At 42.5% G+C, this 23,508-nt stretch overlaps 2 protein-coding genes across 4 annotated transcripts in view; both read left to right on the forward strand.

Annotated features, from left to right (window-relative positions):
• The window catches only part of Frem1 (FRAS1 related extracellular matrix 1), a 153,545-nt gene extending 142,907 nt beyond the window's left edge, over positions 1 to 10,638 (forward strand). The window contains exons 36-37 of one of the 3 annotated variants that reach the window (XM_050157416.1): positions 3,000 to 3,085; positions 6,674 to 10,638. In XM_050157416.1, coding sequence (XP_050013373.1) covers positions 3,000 to 3,085; positions 6,674 to 6,879 — 292 coding nt within the window. In that variant the 3' untranslated portion in view covers positions 6,880 to 10,638. The remainder of the gene's footprint in view (positions 1 to 2,999; positions 3,086 to 6,673) is intronic. The other 2 variants (XM_050157417.1, XM_050157420.1) reach the window with 2 other exon arrangements.
• A 10,050-nt stretch (positions 10,639 to 20,688) lies between these two features.
• On the forward strand, positions 20,689 to 23,261 carry Cer1 (cerberus 1, DAN family BMP antagonist). The gene is made up of 2 exons (XM_050157468.1): positions 20,689 to 21,189; positions 22,809 to 23,261. Exons 1-2 carry the CDS (start codon positions 20,689 to 20,691, stop codon positions 23,091 to 23,093), a joined length of 786 nt encoding a protein of 261 aa, XP_050013425.1. The 3' UTR covers positions 23,094 to 23,261.
• The last annotated feature ends 247 nt before the right edge of the window (positions 23,262 to 23,508 follow it).

Genomic DNA, 23,508 nt, shown 5'->3' on the forward strand with positions numbered 1-23,508 from the left:
TAAAAAGGCCACTGGGATTTGAATATATGATTTCAGGAGGAACATTGGGGGGGTAGTAAGTCCCGTCTCTAGCCAAGCTGTCTCTGAGTCTGTCACCCTTCAGCTCTAGTCTCAGCCTGGGCCTTCGGCTTCCTTCACCCCATACTTTCTGAATCCCTCTGCTCTTGTTCACCAGCCTTGCTGGCTTGAAACTGGGTATTTCTCTAGGGACCTTCAGTCACGTTTGTTAAGTTAAAGTCACACATTTGCATTCTGTCACCTGAAGCTTTACTTTACCATTGGCTAGTTTAGCAAATGGCTTTAGATTCTACTGTTAGTACACAAACAGATTGTGTTTTGATTGGGCTTGAGGGACTGTCATCTTATACTGTGCTGTTTCTGTGGTCTCTCCTTGGTATGTGTCTGACATTTTTTTTTTATTTCCAAAGGGACGTTTACAATGTCTGTGTTTCAATGAGAACAGTAAATTGTATGTTATCCCTTGTCCCTAATCAGATTACTAACTCAGCGCGATCTTTATCTCCCATCTCTCTGCCTCTCCAGTGGTGTTTTATTATTTTACTAACCCAAAGGAGCCAGACTGCTAGATTAGGCATTTCTTGAATTTACATATTGTAATCTCATCTGCTCATTTCCTAAGGCAGTCATTGTACATTTGGTAATTCTATTATTATAGACCATTATCTATGGTGCCGTTTCCCGGTCCCACAGGAGCGTCTGGAACCCCTGCTGGCCTCCCCTTAAAGAGTTGCCCTGAAATTTCGGGACTTATGCAAAATCTTTTGAAGAAGTAGATGTTTGTTTTTATAGCCAGAAAAAGTAAAGCCTCTCTTTCTACTCTTGGACATTGAATCCTTTCCATTTTAGAGTTTCTGAAGGTTTTTACTTATATGTATTACCTATATATTTCAATCTTATATCTATAAATACACATGTCTACACAGAGAGTATCTACCGTATTTTCTAAGTATTTGAGTGAAATGAACAGGAAAATTTTATTTATTTATTTATTATTCATTTATTTCTTTTACTTAAAGCCACCATGCACATGCCAAAACATTTGTTTTGTGAACCGTGGCTTTAATATTTTGCATAGGTGAGACATAGCTATTTTTTCTGCCTGGTCCTTTGTTTTTGTAGGGGAACATCTCGTTTTTTTGGAGAGTTAAACAGAAAACTAGAACTGTATTTAAGCAACTGAAATGCATTTTGTAAAGTCTGCTTTAAAGATAGCTTCAAATTTTTTCAAGCAGGGGAGATGCTAGGCATCCAGAAATAAACCTACATCCATCCCAGTGATGGCTGTGAGGTTGGTGGCATTCGGTAAGAAAATTACCAGGTAGGAGACAGAGGTTCCAAGCGGGAAGTGGATCCTGCCTCTCCCATTCTTAGTCCAGCGCTCCACAGTGATGGGATAGCCCACATCTGTCTAGCACAAGCTGAATACCGTGAGTCCTGAGCCCAGAGCACCAAGAATAACCACACTGGGTATGAGGAGATGTCTCACGGCAGCGGCTGTGACTGTCAGGCGTGAGCCAGCAGTAAAGAATGGGTTCAAAACCAAGTCATAAAGCTCCAGTCCAGCAGCCTGGAGCTCTCCAGCAGTCTTAGAGATCTCGGGAAGCCCGTAAGGCACCATTGAACTACAGAACCGCAAATCTTATGTTAGTGGAAGGAAAAATCATTAAGTAACAAATTATAGTTACCGAATTTTGGAAAAACATAGGCAAAATGAACGAAGTTTAGTCGCGCAGTTATTTAACTCCATATGTGTTGCTATTTTATTTCCCGCTTGTCTTCGTGTTAACAAATGTGTATCAGGCAAGAAAAATCATTGTGATTTATTTATTTTCTTGTCGTTTGACTTAATTTTTTTAAAAATGATATTTTGCCCCCCTTCATCTATGGGCATGTGGTGCCTGAGCGCTGTGATGCACGTGTAGAAGCCAGAGCGCAGCTCGGAAGACAGTCAGGTCCCTCCCTCCATGACGCAGACCCCAAGCCTCAAGTCATCAGGCCTGGCATTATCCTCTGGGCAATCTCACCAGTCCTTAACATTTTAAATCCCTCCTTTAGTATTGTGAGTTGTAATACATGCATTTCTACAGGACACAACGTGCCCCCATGATAGGTTATGTGCATACGTTAGTTACAAACCGCTTCTTCTTCGAACCCATTTCTTCTCTTTTCAAGAAGAAAATAACCTACCAGCTTTGGTTGGAGTGTTTTTAACGAGCTTTAAGTAAGCTCTATGGGGAATTCAGGTAATAGAATCCTGCTTCCAGGATTCGCTGCTCAGCTAGTGGACTTCATGGAGAAGTCTGTTCTGAGGGAGCATGGTGTATACCGGCAGGAAGAGCTTCTCTCGTCTCGGTAAAGTGGATGAGGGTTGACAATGGACCTAGTCTCCTTTCACTGAGCTATCAGAAGAGCCATGTTTATTGGGTTATTTGAGTAAACACGCCAAGTTCAAAATTTAGACTTCCAGTCATTTTATCAGGGAAGAAAATCAGGATACCTTACTGGTCAAATTAAGTCATGACTATCAAATTTATACCAGCTAGGAAAAAAAAAATTCTGTAAGAGGATCAGAAGTTTAAGCTTAGTTATCTTTGGCTATGTGTGGAGTTTGGGGCTAGCCTGGGTTACATGAGACCCTGTCTCCAAGGAGGAGGAGGGGATGATAACCTTTATAATATTTTCATACTAAGTAATTAATCTAATTAGTCTTTACAAGCAGACAGTTATTAATTTCCAAAAAGATATTCTAATTACCTTGAACTGTGATGTAAATAGAGCTATATAATATGACGATGCTTCCCTTGGTGCTGCCCGGCCCCTACCCCACAGACTAATCAAAGCTAAGCGGAGTACTAAAATATCGAAAGCATTTTCTGCGTATTTACTAACTTCCTTTCTATTTCTATTATGCACATCGTATGAGCAGCAATGTATCCCCCCTGGTGCTGAGATCCTTGTTTTCATCTGTGTGTGTGCAGGTATCAGGGCAACCTTGTGACCATCTTCTCCAGGAGGCATATGCAGTGGTTATGGGATATCAGTGGACGAAAGCCCTTCTGGATAGGTAAGTGTCTGCATTCTGCTGAGCAGGGAGCAAGCACTCAAACAGCAAAGGAACTGATACCTGCCCCGCCCTTCCACTGATGGCATGCAATAGTTAGCTGGTCAGTCAGCTAAAACCGTCTCACGGCCAGGAGTACGGTTCAGTGACAGAGCGTATTTTGAGCATGTACAAGACCCTGGGTTCAATACCTAGCAGCAAGAAAAAAAAAACTTTAGACTTTTTGGCTTTTTGGAGGACTACTTTCATTCTTGTACATCTATTTCAAAGAAATAACTAGGGATGTAGTTAGACTGGTAAATAAAAATTTTAATACAATAGTGTTTCTAAAATTTAAGAATTTAGTAATGTATATAAATGGAGTAAATTAGATTATAGCATGCCTATGTGAAGGCACAGTTGATATTTATTGTCCTTACGTTAGCTAGTAAAGCTGTAACAAAACTTATGTATATATTAACTGATTCAACAATTATATACTATATTGTTATAGATGACAGATATTACATTGTGTTTGTGACCAGGTACTAAGTGAAAAAGCAGGTGCATAGCTTTATGAGACATGGGCTAGTTTAGAATAAAAAAAGAAATTTATGTGCAAGTAGAATTTGTATGTATAAGTAGAGTTGCATGCTAACTTTGGAAATAATTTACCACTAATCAACAATTGTATGTACTTTAAATCTTAATCCTTGAATTTTCAGATTTTTAATATTTTTTTCTGATTTTGATAGTTACAACAAATCTTTACAGTTTACGTCAGAGGCAGAATTCTCAGGGCACATCAGAGTCAATGTTCCCTCTGCTCCTCTGAGAGGCAGTGTGTGTGGGTAACAGTCATAAAGCGACTCTCTGGTTCTCATTTTTTTCCTGTAAGCTTGACTGGGTCTTCAGATTCAGACATGGCCTAAGAGTGGTCTGTGCATCCATAATGATTCTAAGGCTTTGTGTTCTCAGAGGCACGTGTTATCTGATCAATAATCCCAGGAGGTAATCCAGGGCAGGACAGGGTGCTCCTGGCTGTAGTTTTAGTGGAGGAAGGAAACATGCTGGCAGCAAGAACCTTTGTCATGATCAAGACTGAGTGGCAAGATTTCAGGCTGTGCCACCATTACACAGAGTTCCTTTCTTGTACTTTTTCTTTTTAAAATTTCTATTAGGAGAATTAGGAGATATGCTTCCTTAAGTGTTACAGATACTTAGTAGAATATTAGAATCTAATATTAGAGTATTAGAATGCTTATTAGAATATTAGAATCTAATTTTCAGAAATTTCCAATGGGAGTAGAGTGGCAAGGGGAGGAAAATGGATTTTTATTGGAACTGTAGCAGAATGAAACATCTTCTGAATGAAAATGAAGGTTATTTTAGGATTTCTATTGCTCTGAAGAGACACCATGGCCACAGCCATTCTTATAATGAAAATCATTTAGCTGGTACTGGCTTACAGTTTCAGAGTGTTCGTCCATTTTCATCATGGCAGGACATGGCAGTGTGCAGGCAGACATGGTGCTGAAGAAGGAGCTGAGCGTCCTCCATCTAGATCTGCAGGCAGCAGGAAGAGAGAATGCCACACTGGGCATGGCTTGAACTGAGGCCTCAAAGCCCACCCCCAGTGACACACTTCCTCCAACAGTGGCACACCCACTCCAACAAGGCCACACCTCCCAATTGTGCCAGTCCCTATAAGCCCAGGGTGGGGCATTTTATTCAAATGACAACAAAGGCTTTTAAAGAACAGAAAGAAAGAATAATAGGCAGCAAAATCTCTGTTTCCCTGGGACAGGAGTTTTGTGGGTAGGTGGCAGGGATGATCATAGCTTCTGGGGCTGGAGAGATGGCTCAGCAGCTTAGAACACTGACTGCCCTTGCAGAGGAGCTGGCATTGGTTCCCAGCACCCACATGGCAGCTCACAACTCTCTGTAATTCCATTTCCAGAGGACTTTATGCCTTCTTCTGGCAGTGCACATGCATGATTCTCAGACCTACATGTAGGTAAAATACTTACACACATAAAAGTAAATATAAATTCAAAAATAGTAACAGCTGCCATTAAGTAGACATTAAGATATGTTAAAAAGTTTTTTTTAAAAAAATCTTAGAATATAATTCTATCATCTCCCACCTTCCCTTTCTCCCCTCTAACACAGTGGGTTGTGACCCTTTAGGAGTTGAATAAACTTTTCACAGGGGTTTCATCAAAAAACAGATGTTCACAATATAATTCATAACAATATCAAAAGTACAGTCATGATATGGCGATGAAGTAATTGTATGGTTGGGGTCAGTTATGAGGAACTGTCTTAAAGGGAAAAGCATTAGGAAAGTTGAGAACCACTGTACAATACTTCCCTACCCCCACCTGCTCTTTCTCAAATTCATGGCCTCTAATTCTTTAATTATATATATTATTATAACCATATAATTGCATAATGATATAAATTTGAATATACAAATACAACCTGCCCAGTCCGTATAACATTAACTTGTGTGTATGAATTCAGGTTTGACTAATTGGTGTTGATTAGCAGCTGAGGGCATCCTCCCTGGAAAGGCCGTCTCTCCCGCTCTCAGCATTCTTTAGTTGCCTGGAGTTCTTTGTTTAGGGTAAGAGTTTTACATGGGCCATCATATTTCATCTTCAACAAAGCTGTATAGACTGTGTTTATGCTCATTCTTTAGACGAGAAAACTAAAAGGCAGAAAGGGTGAGTAACCTACCCAGAGGACAGAATCTGCTTGGCACCGAAGTCCAATACTCCTAAGTGTGTCACGTTGTATCCCCAAATCCTACTCCTGGAGCTAGAACTGGGACTCACACTTTTATAACTTTTTATACACTTAGTACTATATGTTGAAATAGGAGCGGCGGCGGGGCTGCGTCCCCAACACCCCGGCCGCTTGGCTAGCTCATGCCCGAAATAACAACACACAAACTGTATTCATTTAAAGAACTGCTTGGCCCATGAACTCTAGCCCTTACAGGCTAATTCTCGCACCTGGACTAGCCCATTTCTAATGATGTGTGTAAGCACCCCAAGGTGCGCTTACCAGGAAGATTCTAGCCTTCGTCCATCCTGGGAGAGTGTAGCATGGCAAGCATGGCGTCTCTGCTCCAGAGCAGAGCTGTCGAGTCTCTCCGGGAGCAGAGCAGAGTCTGACCTCACTTCCTCTTCCGCCCAGAATTCTATTCTGTTTCCTCCTCCCATCTATGCTCTAAGCTAAGCTAAGCAGTTTCTTTATTGCTCAGCCAATGAAATCAACAGATTGATATATGACACTCCCACATCAACTATAGACTAAGTTTGGTGGTACGCACCTCTAATTACAGCTATTTTTGGAGGTCTGAGGTAGGAAGACCATGTGTTCAAGACGAGCTGGGGAACTACTAAGACCACACTCAAAAGAGTGAAGAATAGCAGAGTAGGGTAGGAGACCTAGCCCACTGGTAGAGCACTTGCCTTGCATGTGTAGAGACATAAATTCAATACCAGTACTGAAAGGGGAGTAGAAGAAAAAGAATATGATAGCCACAGTACCTAAGTTTGAATGTATTAAGAATACTTGGCATGTTCTCTTGCCTCACATTAGGTTTGAAGAACCAAGCCCGCACTGGCCGCTGGGAGTGGATTGGAGGTGAACCCGTTGCTTTCACCAACTGGAAGAGAGGGCCCCCTCAGCACCCAAAGCCTGGGAAGAACTGTGTTTTGGTTCACAAAAGAGGACAATGGCAATCAAAGAACTGTAGTAAAGGCAAGGCCCACAGTTTTGTGTGCTCAAGGAAACTCCAAATGTAACCTGAGATTTCTCACCTTTCAATTACAAGGTCTATGTATACTACTCAGTAGAAATGCATTTTTGTGGCTGGCTGGTTTTGTCTTTGTGAGTCTATCAAGTAAACATGGAAGCTAGATCAACAGTCCCAGGAAGGTAGATGGATGAGTGTGTCTTTCAAGATGAGATACAATTTATGTATCTCAGTATTTTTCTAAATAAACAACCGCGGTATTATCGGTTGTAATATTTGTTTCTTCTAGAAGATTCATACTCTTTCCTATGCCAACTCTCAGGCAATACAGATTTACATGGACCTTAGATACTTTTGTTTCTAGACCTCATCCAGAAAGAGCACTATTGCGGGTGCTTCTACCAGAGTCCGAGTGAAGCTAGCCCTGCATTTCTAGTCAGCCAGGATTGAATGCTGAGGGTTGGTTCATATCTTTGAGCTCTTTTAATGTGAAACTTAAAATTAGAGGCTGTGGGTAGACAAGGGGGCCCTCTTTTGAATAAAAGAACCTTTCAGGAGGATGCTCAACTGCACAGGTCTAGTGAGGTGGAGGCAGGGGCCTGCCTCTACTGGAGAGAGTGAAGCATTCAACTCACGAAACATGCTCTGTCCCAATGAAGTCATGGCATTGCGCCATTCCTTTGTTAAGTATTGGGTTTCCATGTGAATTTTGAAATAGCAGTATCTCCCTCTCCATTTACTATGCTGATTAATATTTTTAAAGGACCCTTGGAATGAGGAGGAAATATGCATACTGGTTGACACACAGAAGAAAAATACCCCCTCCCTCAGAAGCATTCCCATGAACTATGCTTGTGAACAAAGAAAACCAATACTGGAGCCAGAACCTTTGGAAACTCACAGTGTTGGAGAGGACTTTGATGTGCCTTTAAGCTTTTAAATCTGTAATATTTGCAGAGATGCTCTGCTAACTAGGTTCTCTAATAGAAGGGACCTTATTAATTTATAAACTCAGTTGAGAGAAATGTTTTTGTAGCAATGAGCCATGCTGTGACTCTCTCAACAATCCCTTCTGGATTCCCCGGGGTTAATTATAGGAAGTCAGAATGTCCTTTTTGAAATGTGTATTAAAACGTTTCTTTTTTAATAATCACTAAAAAATATGGTTGTGCCAAATATAGCCCGTCATATGAGCACCAGTGTAACTTTAGAATTAAATGAGGTGTTCATGTAGACTAGAGCTTTAGGACAGACTTTTTAAATAGAATAATAATATCTCTAGTGTTAGAGACACTAAAAATGGTTTAAGAAAGTCTTTCCAGTTTCTGGATATAAAACATGACAGGCTTGCCTCATTTCTGCTCATTTATCAAAGTTTCAATTCATAGACAATTTTACCTAAAGAGGTTAGGATCAGACTCAGACATTCTGTCTCTTACTGAAATCCGGATGTAATTGCAGAGTTGGGCCCAGTTACCTCAGAGGTCTAGAGTCCTCTGTAGATAGTAAAATGCAAAGAAATGTGGAATATAAAGATCCTTTAGTGTTTAACCAAAACAGGCCAAACCCTTCCTCCTCTCTGGCTCCAGCCTGGCTCCTTGTGATCCATTGGCTTCTGTACTATGCAGAGGTGGGATTCGAGGTGAAGAGAAGAGGTTGGACCCCGCAGTTCAGAGAGTGAGGGATTCATTCTAAAGGTGCATATGCTATTTAAAGCTGGGAATAGAAAACTGTGCCAACCATGCTCAATCTGGTTGGCATGGCCAGTTTCCTATACTCTCCTGCCATGAAAATGGTACGGCTGCAATTGCAAATGGTTAGCACAGAGAATTGTTTGATTTATTTAAGATCAATTAGGAATAGACCATTTTGAAATTTTTCTGATCATAAAAGCTTTGCCAAATTGAGAAATCAGGTCTGAACATACGAATTCAGGCAGGCTTAGATGCCGGGCATGGCGTGACTGTTGGGGTTGAATAGGAATGGCTGGAGATGGAGTAGCCAGGAAGGACATAAGGAGGTGCGACCCGACTGTCCCCAGCCCTTCTCCTCTAACTTGAATGCCCACTCAGGAATTTCCTACATGCAAGGGCATACGTGCAGCTCAGTGGTATATAACTTTTCAAAACTTTCTGATACTTGATCTTTTAAGAATACAGAGTGTATTTTTACGACGATTTTACTTTAAGATTTTAACAAATCTTATATTCTGGAGTTAATCATCTCCTCTCCTCCCCTGCAAAGGTCAAAACAAACTGAGTAACAGTTATTTGTATTTCTATTTTTCAAACGACCCAAATACGTTATGCATTTTAACAACCACTATGATTCTGTGTAATGTAAACCATCACCTGGTGCTGATGAATCTCTGTAATGAAGTAGCAGATTGAATGCACTGTATCTAGTGCTGTGTGAAAAATTAGCAAAATAAACATGTATAATTCTCAGATATCAAACCTTTAGTTCTTCCCATTTTCCATTTTTCCATGGAGCCTCCCAGGTATTGTTCTACTTCTGCCACTTTATTTGCTTTTTCAAGACAGTCTCTCTCTATGTAGCCCAGGCTGGCCTTGACCTCATGACCCTCCTGCTTCAGTCTCCTGAGTGCTGGCATGCCAGGTGTGTGTCGCTATCAATTTATATCTTAATGATGCTACGCCTTTTAGAGAAGGGATGGGTGTGAAACCTCCACACGTCTGTACCTTTTTGTTGGTTAGACTAGCTGGTAGCTCTTAACTGCTGTGCATTCATACAGCATTTATTCAGTGAGAGCGAGTATGCAGCATCAGCTCTACGCCTGGCATGGTCTTAAGCATCAAGAGATATGGTAGAGAGTGGAATAAGAAAAACACAGAGCTTATATGCAAATTTCCGGAAGTTTTAAAGCCTAGGTTTCTCTGTGTAGCCCTGGCTGTGCTGGAACTTGCTTAATAGACCAGGCTGACCTCGAACTCACAGAGATGTGCCTATCTCTGTCCCCCAAGTTCTGGGATTAAAGGAGTGCACCACCACTGCCCAGTTTACCCGGGGAGGGTTTTTACCAGGGAGAAAGTTGCAGAGGAGCCTGGTGTTTATATCATCTCTCTTCAGACCAGGAAGGAAACACATTCCAGGGCAAACTATTCAGGATCATTTCTGTTATGTTTCTCCAGATTACAAAAAGAGTACGCATTTCCTAAGCTTATAATCAAGGCCAAGTATCATTAATACCAGCATGATCAAATTCATGCCTCCACTAAAAAGATAGGATCAAAGATTTTTAAATATAGTTAATTCATTTTCTAACCTTCCCCTTAAACCATAGGGGTTTGTGTCTCTAAGACAGATTCTTGGAGGAACAGAAATCAAAGCGAGATCTTCGATATCATCTTATCTGCTACTCACCTTTTACAGAGAACGCTGAGATCCTCTGAAGTCATAATGTGAAATCAGCACCAAGACTGGCATCTTAGGAATGACAGGCAGCAGGATGGAGACATAAATGAGTAACACACTTGCTATGTGAGCAGAAGGACCTGTGTTCTTAACCAGCACCCTTGGAACAAGCCAGAGTCTGTGTGTAGGGGTATGTGTGCTTGTAATCCCAGCACTGGGAAGGCAGAGACTGGAATGTCTCTAGGACTCTCTGGTCAGGCTAGTCTAAAGAATAAGACCAGGTCCCAGTAAGAGGCACTGGTGGACAGCTCCTGAACAACAACACTGGAGAGCAACTCTGGCCTCTAGCCTCTATATGTGTAAACACACACACACACATACACACACGCACACACACACATTGCGTGCATACCCTCTCCCCCACACACACACATACATACTGGCCTCTGTGAGCATACTCTCTCTGTCTGTCTCTGTCTCTCTCTCTCTCTCTCTCTCTCTCTCTCTCTCTCTCTCTCTCTCACACACACACACACAAATGGTAGACAGAATGTCTTCCAATAGTAATATTAAGTTGGCTTTATTGTATTCTAGTACAATGTCTTTGATAGTGTCATAAAAATTATGAAAGACACACCCTAAATCATATATTGTATGATCCTATTTATATGAAATTTCCCAAACAGGCAAATCTATAAACCCGAAGTGGGCCAGAGGGCGGAGGACTTGCAGGGTTGAGACTGGCTGGCAATAGGTATAGAATTTCCTCTGAGAGGATGGAAATACTCTGGGGTTAGGTAGTGGTACTGATTATACAATGCAGGAATCCACTAAACGCTATTGAGGTGAGGATTTATAATTTGTTGAGGTGCTGGAAATTAAAACCAGTACGCAGTAGGTAAACACTCTGTCACTGACTTACATCCCCAACCCCGAAGAGAACACTTTAACCTGATGAATTCCAAGCTGAGGTGCTAGGAAAGTCTCCACATAAAATCCAGTTTCAAGAGCTGGAAATGGGATGTTGGGTTTGCTGTGTGTTTACCCAGTTACACTTTCCATTTGATTGCCTGGTGCTCACTCAGATCCTGTCTGATGCACGGGCTAAGAATACGAAATTTGATGTCGTTTTAAATCGGCAAGGCTGCCTTACTGATCTTCTCTTTCCTCCCCATCAATCATGGCAAAGAACCAGCAGCAGAGTGCGTCTGGCTGTCTGTAATGTCCAGAACACCATGGTTTTCATGAAATTAATTTTACAAGCCTTTAGAGTAGGATCACACAGGAAATGAATATACTGTCCTCATAACTTAGGCGTAACTGTTCATTTTGAACAGTTTTTATAGGCTCTAAACTCTGCTAGGTAATAAAATTCAGTTTATCTTAAGACAGAAAGGAACAAAGATCAACCAACACTTCCATTAGTGGCCTCGTGGTACCCACAACGCTTTCCAAGAAGCGCTGCCCTGTGCGCCTTCCCTCCCGCTCCACCTGCATTGTGGCCTTCAGAAGGGCGGCCTGGCTCAACTTGCTGAATAGAAAAACTATGTTCAGACCCAACCGCATATTCCCTTTAAGAAACATACTTTTAATATACTCAAATCCATGGAAAGTAGAAGAGTTGAAAAAGATATGCCATCCTGAGCCCAGCCAACATTGGAGTGGCTATACTAATGTCAGACAGTATAAATTTTAGAGCAAGGAATATTGCCAAGGATAACGAAGATTAGTTCATAATACGAAGAGATACATCAGTAAGGGAGCCTTGTGATCTGAAACATACAGGCACTTGGTAAGAAGGTTTAAAAATATGTAAAGCAAAAGCTGATAGGCGGGAAATGGATAAATCTATAGTCACAGTCTGACATGTCAATGCTCCTTTAACATTAGTGGAATGAGTAGTGGGGGAATCAATAAGGATGTAGAAACGTGGATATGGCTAACTGCATTAACATAGCTGAGATTCTGGAACCATCCAGAAGTGTCAAAATCGGTCTTTAAGTGCATGTGAACATTTACCAAGGCAGACAAGGTTTTAGGGCATAAAAATAAAGTGTCTGCATATTTTCAAGACTAGTATAGTATATACCCTGAATATAATGGAATTGGATTAGGAATCAGTAACAAAAAATGTTTCTGGAAGATTCAGTCACCACTTCTTTAATGTGTATGTTATGGATAAAATAAAAAAATTAAAAGTATTTTGATCTGGAAAAAAACGAAAATATGTCAACATTTGTGGGGTGCCATTAAGGCAGTGCTCAGGGGAAATTTTATAATAGTAAGACCTTATATTAAAAAGTAACTAGATCTTCACTTAATAACCCCTTTCTACCTTCAAAAGAAGAAGCACGCTGGCTGTGGTGGCACATGCCTTTCATCTCAGGACTCGGGAGGCATAGATAGTCAAATCTTTGTGAATTCAAGGCCAACATAATCTACATAGCAAGTTCCAGGTCAGCAAGGATTTATTACATAGTGAGACCCTGTCTCAAAAAACAGAGAAATGGACAAGGAAGAGGCCAAAGAAGGGAATTAACAAATGTCATACTAGAACACTGAGGAATGTCAGGGCTATACAGGCAGAGCCAGGAGGATTCCAAGTTCAAGACTAATCCTGTGCTATATAGTAAAACCATGATTCAAAACCCCAAAGGCTCCATTGTTGAGGACTACTCTAGCCTGTGAAAGGTTTTGGGTTCCATCCCAGCACTCCAATGAAAAGAATGAAGAATAGTAGATGATATCAGTGAAGTCAAAATGATGCTTTGATTAAAAAGAACCATATGTAAAGTTCTAGCCAGACTGATTAGGAAAGAAAGACACTGACTGCCAATACCAGGAATGAGGCATGCAGCACTAAGGTCTGCAGTCATTCTTGCAATAACGGGAAATATCAAGCATAGTTTAGTAGAGTAGATGCAGTAATCAAAACAAAATAGATGAAGTCTCTGAAACAAACTATTAAAGCTCAATAAAAAACCATAAGCAAGCCAAAGAAATCGTGTTACAACTGAAGCATCTCAATGGGTAGTTTGAAATTTTCTGATCTTGTTATGTCAAAAGCTCTTTTGCTTTGTTCTTTTGTGGAGATACCCACATAGCTTGTTCACCTGTGCACACAATGGTGAATATGCAGGCTGTTTAGAGTTGGGGCTGTGACAAACAAAACTGCTGTGAACTCACGTGTCAGTCTCTGAATGCACGAGTGCTCTCTTCTCCCAAGGGTGGACCAGGCACTGTATGTTCCCCTTTCCATTCCCACCAGAACCCAAGGGTTTCATCCCTGCCACATACTCACCAGCACTTACTGTGCCCATCCCTTCCTACCACACCATGGGCTGAACTGGCGTTGTCCTGGTAACTAGTGGTCCTGGTCATATTTTCATGTGTGCATTTGCCATCTATATATCTTCTTTCATGAAATACCTCTTCAATTATCTGCCCTATTAAAAAATTCTTGAGCTTGAGTTTTACTCTGAATAATAAAATGCTTTCTTTCAATCCCTGGCTTGTCCTTTTGCTGTCTCAGTGGTGTCTTGGTTGAGATGTATGATCCACTTGCATATGCTCTTGAGTTTTTTCAGACACTTTTGTCTGTATTTATGAGGGACACGTGTGTGTGTGTGTGTGTGTGTGTTTTAAGAAAAGGTCTTGTGTGGCCCAAACTTGTCTTGAATTCATTGTTTACCCAAGGGTGACCTTGAACTCTCCACCCTCCTGTCCACCCTCCTGTCCGCCCTCTCAAGTGCTCTGATTACAGGTGTGTGTCACCACCACCTACAGTTGTTTTTCCTTTAAGAAACTTTGTTGATACTGTATGTAATTGGCAGATAATAAACTTACATTAACATGTATCATTTGGTATAATATGTTTATGTCATTTCTTATAATTGAGGTAGTGAATGCATCCACGTCTCTCAAAACTTTCCTCATGTTCCCTTTCAGTCTCTTGCTATGTCCAGTTTGCTTCTCCATCTCAAGGCAATACCTGATGGGCTCTCTGTCACTGCAGATCGGCTGTAACTTCTAGAGTTTTCTATAAAGGGACTACATTTGCATTCTCCTATTTTTGCCCTTCTCTTTCACTTAGCATAATTCTTCTCAGAATCACACCAGTGACTAACTGCAGCCAGGGGGAGGAAGTGGGGGGGTGGGTGAGAACTGGGGTTTTAAGGTTCTGTATTACAAGTGATAACTTTCCCATGTGTTAAGGCATTTGTGTTCAGTGTGGAACTGTTTTTAGGAGACGTCCAGATGACTAAGAAAGTCCTGTTTGAAAGTCCCAGGATGCTTTGCTTTCAGATAAGAACTGTGGTGCACAAATCCCATTCTAATAAGAACTAAATGGAGGGAAGATGTCTCACCTGACAGGAGTGTTTGCTGTGCTAATGGGCTGAGCTTGGGTGTTAGCAATTTCCTGAGCGTGGCTTCTGGAGCCACAGTTTGAAATTTCCTTTGGTATTTAGCATTTAAGCATACATTTGTTGCATGTATGGGAAAGGATGTATTTATAGATCCTGCATTAAATCAATAATCATCTACATGGGGCGAGGCATGGGAAGAGCAGTGGCTGGGCCTGTGTGGGAGTGAGGAAGGATTCAGGGAAAAGCTAATTACCAGCAGGGGAGTCTCCCAGTAAATACCTTTGCCCATTGCTTTCCTACCCAGCAGAATCCAGGCCATTTGAGTGACCAAATACAATAAGCCTTCTTAGCATTTTGCATTAAGTTAAGCTGAACTTTGTGTAAATGTTCTTAGCCTTCCTGAGTTTATGGTCAACGTGGGCCCAGGCTCAGGCAAACAGCATAAAGCAAACCCTGGCCAGGAGGTTGCTCAATTTTTCCATTTTATTATCACTGTTTTTTTTTTTTTTAAATTTGTCTCCTACCATCTTGTTACTTAATTCCCACACCTAGAGGTAATAGTAGGTGTAATTTTTTAATATTTATGTTACAGATACTTAAGATTATGTTTCTGCATAGGTATTGCCAAGATAGTAAAGCCAACTTTTATTTATAGAGGGTAGAAAATATAAATCTGTCCAAAACCTTTCATGAAATAAAGGTTTTAATATTTTTCAAAGAGTTGATTCTGGTGCCTGCTTTTGGGGAGCCTCGGAGAAGGACTGTCAATACAAGGCGTCATTGTTTTAGGTTTCTGATCCATGATTTGCACCCCCCCCCCACATGCACACATACACAACTTTCTTTTGGCAACTCCTCCGGCATTCTGTCCTACACTTGGCCCTGAGTCAGCTGAAAGCTTTGCAAGTTGATTTTCCGTCCCATCTGAATTGCAGCTTAGCTGCGGAACTGTTTTCCATGTGTTTTTAATCATTTGTCCATGTGTTATGAGCTTATAGGGACAATATGGCTCCCCCAAGCTGCCTGCATTGTATAAGCAGAAACTGGCGAGGCAGCCAGGAGGGAAAGCGTTTTCAGACAGATGCCCCCTGCGCTGTCTGTTGGTGATACACCACCTCCATCTTCCAACTGGGGCACAACAACCCACAAGCTGCCTAGTGGTACCTGGCAGGCACCTCGTCCTCCTGCCTGAGTTACCTTTCTTAGGACCGTCAAAACCCGTCCCCCGAGAGTTATCTACGAACTGTAGCCGTATGACAAAGTTCAGATACCCACTCTGAGATGCAGCCAGCTTGGGAAATAAAGAATGGTTTATTCTGAATCCTTCCAGATTTAGTGGAAATTTGATTTTAAAATAGAGTCTAAGCATGGAGAATTAAGGATAAAGTCCTCCAGGACAGAGACCCCTCTCAGAAAGCACAGTCCAGCCAGACTCTTGTCAGAAGTTTCCATCCACACTGCTGTTACGTTTGGGAGGTTGAAACAAACATCACAAAACTAACTGTAGAACTTGGGCCAGGAAAAGAAATGAAACAGAAAACGTGCTCAATAAAACGCCTGTGTCTGAAGCTTTGGATCCTGCAGACCCCAGGAATGGTAGGCCTTACCCTGAACAGTCATCTCTGTGGTGAAGAAGATGCCCGTTAGTAAGCCCAGCTCTACCTGTCACTGAACAACTGAATGAAGAAGAAATTAGCCCCAATCGGGGCACACGTCTCCAGTCTCAGCTCTCAGAGGGGAGCTACCTAGACTATACAAAAAACACCTTTCTCAAGACCACCAGCAGGCTGCTCTTGTAATTGAAAGCTTTGAGATACTCATGGCTTTTCACCCTCTTTCTGATGCTCCTTTCTGACCTTAGTCTACTGAGGACCGACTTCATGAAAAAATGACTTAAATGTTGCTGAAGTTCAGGAAGGCAGAGATGGTCCTCGAAGGAGGGAGAGGGTTTTAAAGAAATAGAGACTTGACTTTAGTGTATGGGTATACAAGCAGATAAGAACACGGAGGTTGGATTTGAACAAACAATCCCATTGCTGAGCTGTGAATGCAGATGAAAACACCGGAGACAGTTTGAACGAGTCTGAGGCTGTCCCACACTATGAAAATGCTGAGGGAGGAGACCTTGCTATGGAGCTATGTGGAGAGGATGTGATTCTAGGGGACAGGGAAGGACACACTGAACTGGCAGGGTTTGAGGTCACAGGTAAGAAACTCTTATCTGGAGACTTCTGTCTTTCTCTGTATAAGAAGGGGTAAGGTCAGTTGCTGAAAATGAGGGCAGAACAGAGCACCCGGGTGTTAGATAATTGGAGTTTAGGTTTATATGGAAAATCAAGAGATGACTACAGTAATAAAAGGGCACGGAGCAGAGTTGAGAGAAAGTTATTTTGTATAGAACCAATCTGTCCCATCTTCCCATTGTCTCTGACAGCAGTATGGTTGTACTGAGGCCATGGGCCCAGTATAGGTGAATAGCTTCATGTCTACAGAGCAAAGGGCCAGGAATAGAGAACAGTACAGAAATCCGAATTTATGAACCATGGAATTCAAGCTGGATATAACAGGAAGTGAGGACCTGAAGATTCGGAGATACAAGTTAATTGGTGACCTCATTCGTTCATCAAACCAGTACTTCTGCACATTTGCACTGCGAAAGGAACTGACTTACAGCCTGAGATGGTGGCAAGAACCCATCTATTTGATCTTTTTCCAACTAAAATCTGGAGTAGGGACACATGCTAAATGAATGTTCACATAAACCTTATTTGGCTAGAGTTGTGTGCTATGGTGATACAGCAGGACTAGATGATGTCGGAACAACTGTGTGAGAACAGGGTTGGGTGGGCATCCATGTGATGCCAATGCCACGTTATCGGTATAACACGGTCACAATCCATTCCTATGGACACAGAGGCCACTCAGAATGACAAGTCAGGGGCGGTATTGTCCTTGGTGAAGTCTAGAGACATACAGTGCCCAAACTATTTATTCACAAGCTCAGGTAGCAGCTGATCATGGCAATAACAGATTGTCTATGAAGGAGAAGGAACCGGGGGAAGGCTCACACTTTCTCGTGGAACTTTTTTATATTATTGAATCTGGTTACTTCTGACCTACTGTAAAAGAAAGAAAAGATGTACAATGTCTACTATATTCTTTTGTGCTGAGTGAATACTTGTTGAATAAAATGAAGAGAAACAGTATGCACTCTGATGTGTTCTGGTATTTGGGAATAGTTGATAAAGCCTGATTAGTATAAGAATGGTGTCTACCTAAAGTCTTATATTTTGACTAAAGAACACTTTTATTAATTAAATAACTCTACAAATTACAGCATATACTAGCCATGGACAAGGACGTCCTTGTCATTAGTCCCTATGATTCTCCAGTGTTGGAACTCACATATACCTCGTATGAATGAATGAATGAGTCCAGGGCGCGGGACAGAATTGGGGAAGGAGCTGCTTCTGAATATATTCTTTCTGTAAGATGGGCTAGGGAATGATGTTAGAAATAGTTTTATATTTTAAATAACTTACTGAACTAAATTACTGGGAAAATGGTTTGAAGGGAAACCACTTACTTTACCTTTGTCCTTGTTGTTTGAAAAATAAGGAAAAAGGGCTGGCAGGATAGCTCAGTGGGTAAAGGCACTTGCAGATAAGCTTCATAACCTGAGTTTCATCCTAGGACCAACATGGTAGAAAAAAAATGGACTTCCATAGGCTGTCCTCACTTCCACATGTTGAGGACGTGTTCACACACACACACACACACACACAACAAAAGATAAACTAAATGTTAAAAAGGATTCTGCCTTATTTTGCATTAAAAATCTGATATTCCTATGGTACTACTTCTATCCTATGTTTTGAGGAAAATAGAAAGGATGAGAATCTACAGCACTGAGAAAGACGAGCCTCCCTGTTCTGAGTTGTAAGAGACGCTGGAGACGGCCTTTCATTTCATGCTTCTTCCGCAGGAGACTTCTCATCAGTCAGGGTACTTGCAGGCTTGAGCAGCAGGAAGGGACGGAAGAGCCAAAGGAAATTCTCCGGGAGTGATCTGTAATCGGCAACTATGAGTTCCAAAATTTGGGCCCAGAAGAGGGGAAGCTAAGACCAAAGGAAAATTAAAAGTGAGTGACTGGTATACCGAAGGCAATAAAGTTAGAGAGCCGTGCCCTGCATAGTTAACCCGCATTAGGCGGGAGCCAGTCTTTAGCATCTTAGTCACTTTCTAGTATCCATCTTGACTCTTCATCTACAAAGTCGTCTACAAATGTCTGTTCAACAGAAATTGTTCCATCTGTGTCCAATAGCCAGTAGTTCCAGAGCCAGGTAAGATGAGACCCCAGGTTAGAATCCCTGGGTTAGAATCGTTTGGGTCAGGCAAGACCCTGTGTGACTTATGGTAGTGGAATTTAAGTCACTGGACAGTGAAGTTAAACAGGAACCAAGAGATTCATCCTAGTTGGTTTTCATACCACACATAATACCAGAAGACCTAATGGCTGCTCTGGAGGGCTCATTGCATTGGGCAACTGAGAAGAGCCAAGGAATTCAACTATCAGGCAAATTTTTAAAAAGACTATTAAAAACAAACGATGAACACTAATGTTCTTGCGGTACGGAGCAGCGTCCCTTTAGTGAAAATCAGAGAAAGTACCATTGGCGTCTGGAACAAGTCAAGTACATGTCTTTTAGAATTCTAGTAAAATGATAATCCGTTTACGCATAGTTGGCAAACGGCTTAGGGGAGGCCTTGCCTCTGAGAACTCAGCGACAACTATCAAGAACACAAATGCCTGGAAAGACGTCCCAGTGGGGAATGTGTAGAAAGAAGCTGCACGCAAAACAAAGGGAGAGTACATTCCCAGTCACCTCTGTGTGACTAAACAGAAGGGGCAAGAGAGATAAGCGAAGGTGTGGCTTCCCAGTTGGGACACTATTTTGGGAAGGTAGACCGAATTGTAAAATATTGATCTGTTTCTTGTACCCAGGGCTAATTTCAAATTATCATTTGTCACTTAACCCCTTAGTCCCTGGAGAGTTGTGTCTGTCTCCATCTTGAGTCTGATCACCAATTACTTAGATTTGCGGCAGATGTGGATTCAGTCAGGTAAGGACCTCCCACTCCAGCTTCACCCTCCCCTCCCCCAATTGATCAAGCCTGGATTTGTACTCCACATTTCTCAAGCCTGGCTCCGTTAAAGACGAGAAAATAATAACGATGATGCCTAAGGGGCTTGAGGGACACATTATGGTCCTTGATGGATGAGCTGTCAGCTTCTGTCACTGGGGATCCTGTGGAGAACAACTGGAAGAGTTTGCGGATCTCTGGCCAGTTGTGAAATCTGGCACTCAGGGTTTGTTTCTCAATGTGAAAGGATTAACTCTAGGATTCTGAGTCTCCATGTGTGGATAAGGAAGATGCATTCTCTTAACTCAGCTGTGACCAAAGGGGCTTCCTTCCACATGTGAATACAGAGAAGGCAAAGAAGGCTGCTGCGCCACAAAGCTGATCCTCTCTCTCTCTCTCTCTCTCTCTCTCTCTCTCTCTCTCTCTCTCTCTCTCTCTCTCTCTCTCTCTCTCTCTCTCTCTCTCTCTCTCTCTCCTGTGAAGGCCTGGGCTTTTGCTTAACATGGCCTTTTTGTTTTGTTTTGCCTGCAATGCTTCTCCAGCGAACACATGCGGGCCTCTCTTCTACCCCAGCTCCATGCAGATGCGAAGCAAATGCTCGCTGGCTCTGTTTTTCCTTCTAATGACAATGATGAGGAATTCAGACAAAGAGCAAGTTGTTTTTGCCAGCACAGCCATTCCTAGGTCTCAGACAACAGCTAAGCCACCAGCTAATTAACCCCCGGGTCTCAGGCTTTCCCTGGGGGGCTTCAAAAATACAGAACCAAGTGAAGGCAGGACACCATTAGCACTGCATAATGTAAGCAAACACTTAATGTGTTTGCTTTGCCTGCCTGCTGACCACCTGCCTTCCCACCCTACCAGGCAGGTAGCATATATGGGATGTCCTGGCGGCAGTCCTACAAAGAGAGCCCCTCTCCTTTGGGCCTGGCCATCTGTGAACCTAATCTCAGTCTCTGGGCCCTGGTAGCATGTATCTCCTCTTACTTCAGCTGCTTGTGCTCTTGCCTCTGGGGAAGGCAGGCCAATGTGTAGACGGCTGCCAGAGCTCATTCTCCTTTGTGCTCCTGGAAAGGGGTCGCAGAGATCTCCACATGGCCAACCGTGAGGAGGGAGAAGACAAGCCAGATCTGTTTGTGGCAGTGCCACACCTCCTAGGCGCCAGTCTGGCTGGGGAAGGCCAGCGGCAGAGAGAGAAGATGCTGTCCAGGCTTGGAAGACTCTGGAAGAAACCTGAGACAGAACTTCACTCCAGAAAGGATGTGGAAAATGATCATGTCTCATTGGGGATCCAGGCCCTCACTCAGGCAGCAGATGAGAGGGAAGTGGAGAGGTCCCCTCTTCAGGAGGAAGCCAAGAAATTCTGGCATCGCTTCATGTTCAGGAAGGGCCCGGCCTCGCAGGGGGTCATCTTGCCCATCAAAAGCCACGAAGTACATCAGGAGACCTGCAGGACAGTGCCCTTCAACCAGGTATGCACTGTAGGGGGAAAACAGCCAGAGTCTGTAAGACTTGGGGACAGATAGGACAAATGCAAAAGAGGCTGACAAGAGACTGTGCCTTGCCTGTTCCCCGTTTGGTCCTCGGGTATTCGTTGTGGGATTTGGCAAAATGTGATTAATTTCCCTCATTTCCCTTATTTCCTTCTCACGTCTCCTTTGTGTCCTGGATGCTGGAAGTGCTTCAAGTGGCACGGTCAGTCTTGGTGGTCGCCGTTTTGAAGGCACAGAGTTTGTTGAACGTGTATATTTTTACTGGTTATCATCCATAGAGAAAAGTAAGGTTATGCTCTCGGGCCCCTGAGAATTCAGAGCAATTACCAGAACTACCTTACAGCTTATCTCTATATTCATGAAGAGGTAGAAAGGCAAGTACATCAAACTGGAGGTGAAGTGGGCTACCCCAGCTATCTCCCTGGGTGCCCTACTTCATTTCTGACGCCCACACCTTACTACTTCGCAGGTCCATGACAATTTTCTTTTAATAGTTGCTGAAATTATTTGACCTTGAAAATGCTCCTGCAGAAACTCTAGGCTGTGATTCTCACTATCATTTCTTGGCATCGTGATAGCAAAAACATAATTTAGAGTGTAATTTACTTTCTCTTAGGTTTTCAGAAATAACCGTAATGTGAAGTGACATCTCTTTCCTTATCTGGCTTCCTAACTCTTGCTGGCTAATTTGTAGTGACCAAGACCAGTTCTGTACTCTTAAGACAAAGGAACATTCTCGTATTCTGCTTTCTCCAGTCCTGGCAATGCCTACATTCCAAATGCTAAGTTAAAGTAGAGAAAATGCATCAAAAAGACACTGAACCAGAAGCAGTGCAAGGAGAGACTAAAATTTTACAGTCTAGTAACACGGCCCAATTAACTAGGCAGTATTCTAAGGCAATTGCCTGTGTAGCAATGGCAAGTCAATCATCAAGTAATAATATCTGCTTTGCCGGTCCGTGTGCAATTAGAAAATTGCTCCTAAGACTCGGGCAATCAAGTTCCCTTTGAAATTGTTACTTTTTAATTCTATTGCTAATTAAATTGAAATGAAGGCGTTTGACTCATATTTCAGAAGACACATAAAACTGGGTATCTGGAGTTATGAGAAAAGCAGCAAAGGTGATGTAACGTAGGTATATACATCATGACTCTGCTGCTTTGTAGACCTGACTGCTTCACAGCTCCCATAACACAGGACAGAACTGAACTCATGGTCTCTGGCCTGTTCCTTGGTTAACTGGCCAGTATTTACTGAAAAACTGCTGTGCACAATGCACTATGGAGAACAGAACGGTGGGATATGGTGGTTAAGTAAGAAGGCTGCTATGCAGCTTTTCGTTTCCAATTGGCTATATCCAACTAAATGGATCTTTAAAGTATGTTGTTTAGAGTGGAAATTATTTCCACATTAACTTTAGGCTTTTTAGAGGCTAACTGATGAGTTACGCGATAAAGAAAGCTTTGGTGAGGTGGCTTTGTCCCTAATGGACTCCCTGTCTTGGATATCACAAAGTGCATTCCCAATTTAGGTCATTCTAAATCATCCTTCTGTGTCATGAGATGCCTTGAGATGACCTAACCTGTTTGCCTTTCAGATAATTGTCCACGAAGACTGTGAGAAAGTGGTTGTGCCGAACAACCTCTGCTTTGGGAAATGCGGGTCCATTCATTTTCCTGGAACGGAGCCATTCCCCTCCAACTTCTGCTCCCACTGCTCGCCCGCCAAGTTCACCACCGTGCACCTGAGGCTGAACTGCACCAGCCCGATCCCCGTGGTCAAGATGGTGATGCAGGTGGAAGAATGCCACTGCATGGCTCAGGCAGAGCGGGGAGAGGGACACGCCCTACCAGCCGGTTCCCAGGAGTCCTTCATCCCTTGACCTTCAGCTTCCGAAGCTGTCCCATGATTACCGCTGAAAGCAAAACCCCAACAGAAAAAGCGGGGGTTGCTCAATATGGAAATGTTCAGTGGTTACATAAAGGGGAAGTAGCACCCACTCTTTTTTTTTTTTTTTTTTTCACTTGTGTTTAGACCGGGAATTATGTAGTCTGGGCTAGCCTCAGACTTGCTGTATGGCTAGGAATGACTGTATTCTCTGGATCCACTTCCTGGGTGCTGGGTTTTCAGGCACACACTGTAACACCTAGTTCTCAGTTAGAGGGATTTCTAAAAGGATTTTGCATATTTCGAAAAACTGCCTTTGAGATTTAGGGAACGTTTTGATTGTATTGAATGGTTCTTGCCGCAAATGTGGGAAGCAACTTGCTTGATGGCCCCTATCTTTTCTTTGCTTT

Source organism: Alexandromys fortis, unplaced genomic scaffold, assembly GCF_014885135.2.
Source record: "Alexandromys fortis isolate MF-2015 unplaced genomic scaffold, M_Fortis_MF-2015_v1.1 scaffold_64, whole genome shotgun sequence".
Lineage (NCBI taxonomy): Eukaryota > Metazoa > Chordata > Mammalia > Rodentia > Cricetidae > Alexandromys > Alexandromys fortis.

Excerpts from the sequence above, each read along its gene's own strand:
- Cer1 (XM_050157468.1), top strand. The coding sequence starts at position 20,689 with ATGTATCTCCTCTTACTTCAGCTGCTTGTGCTCTTGCCTCTGGGGAAG. Across the intron at positions 21,190-22,808 it reads GGACAGTGCCCTTCAACCAG|ATAATTGTCCACGAAGACTG; the intron begins GTATGCACTGTA and ends TTTGCCTTTCAG.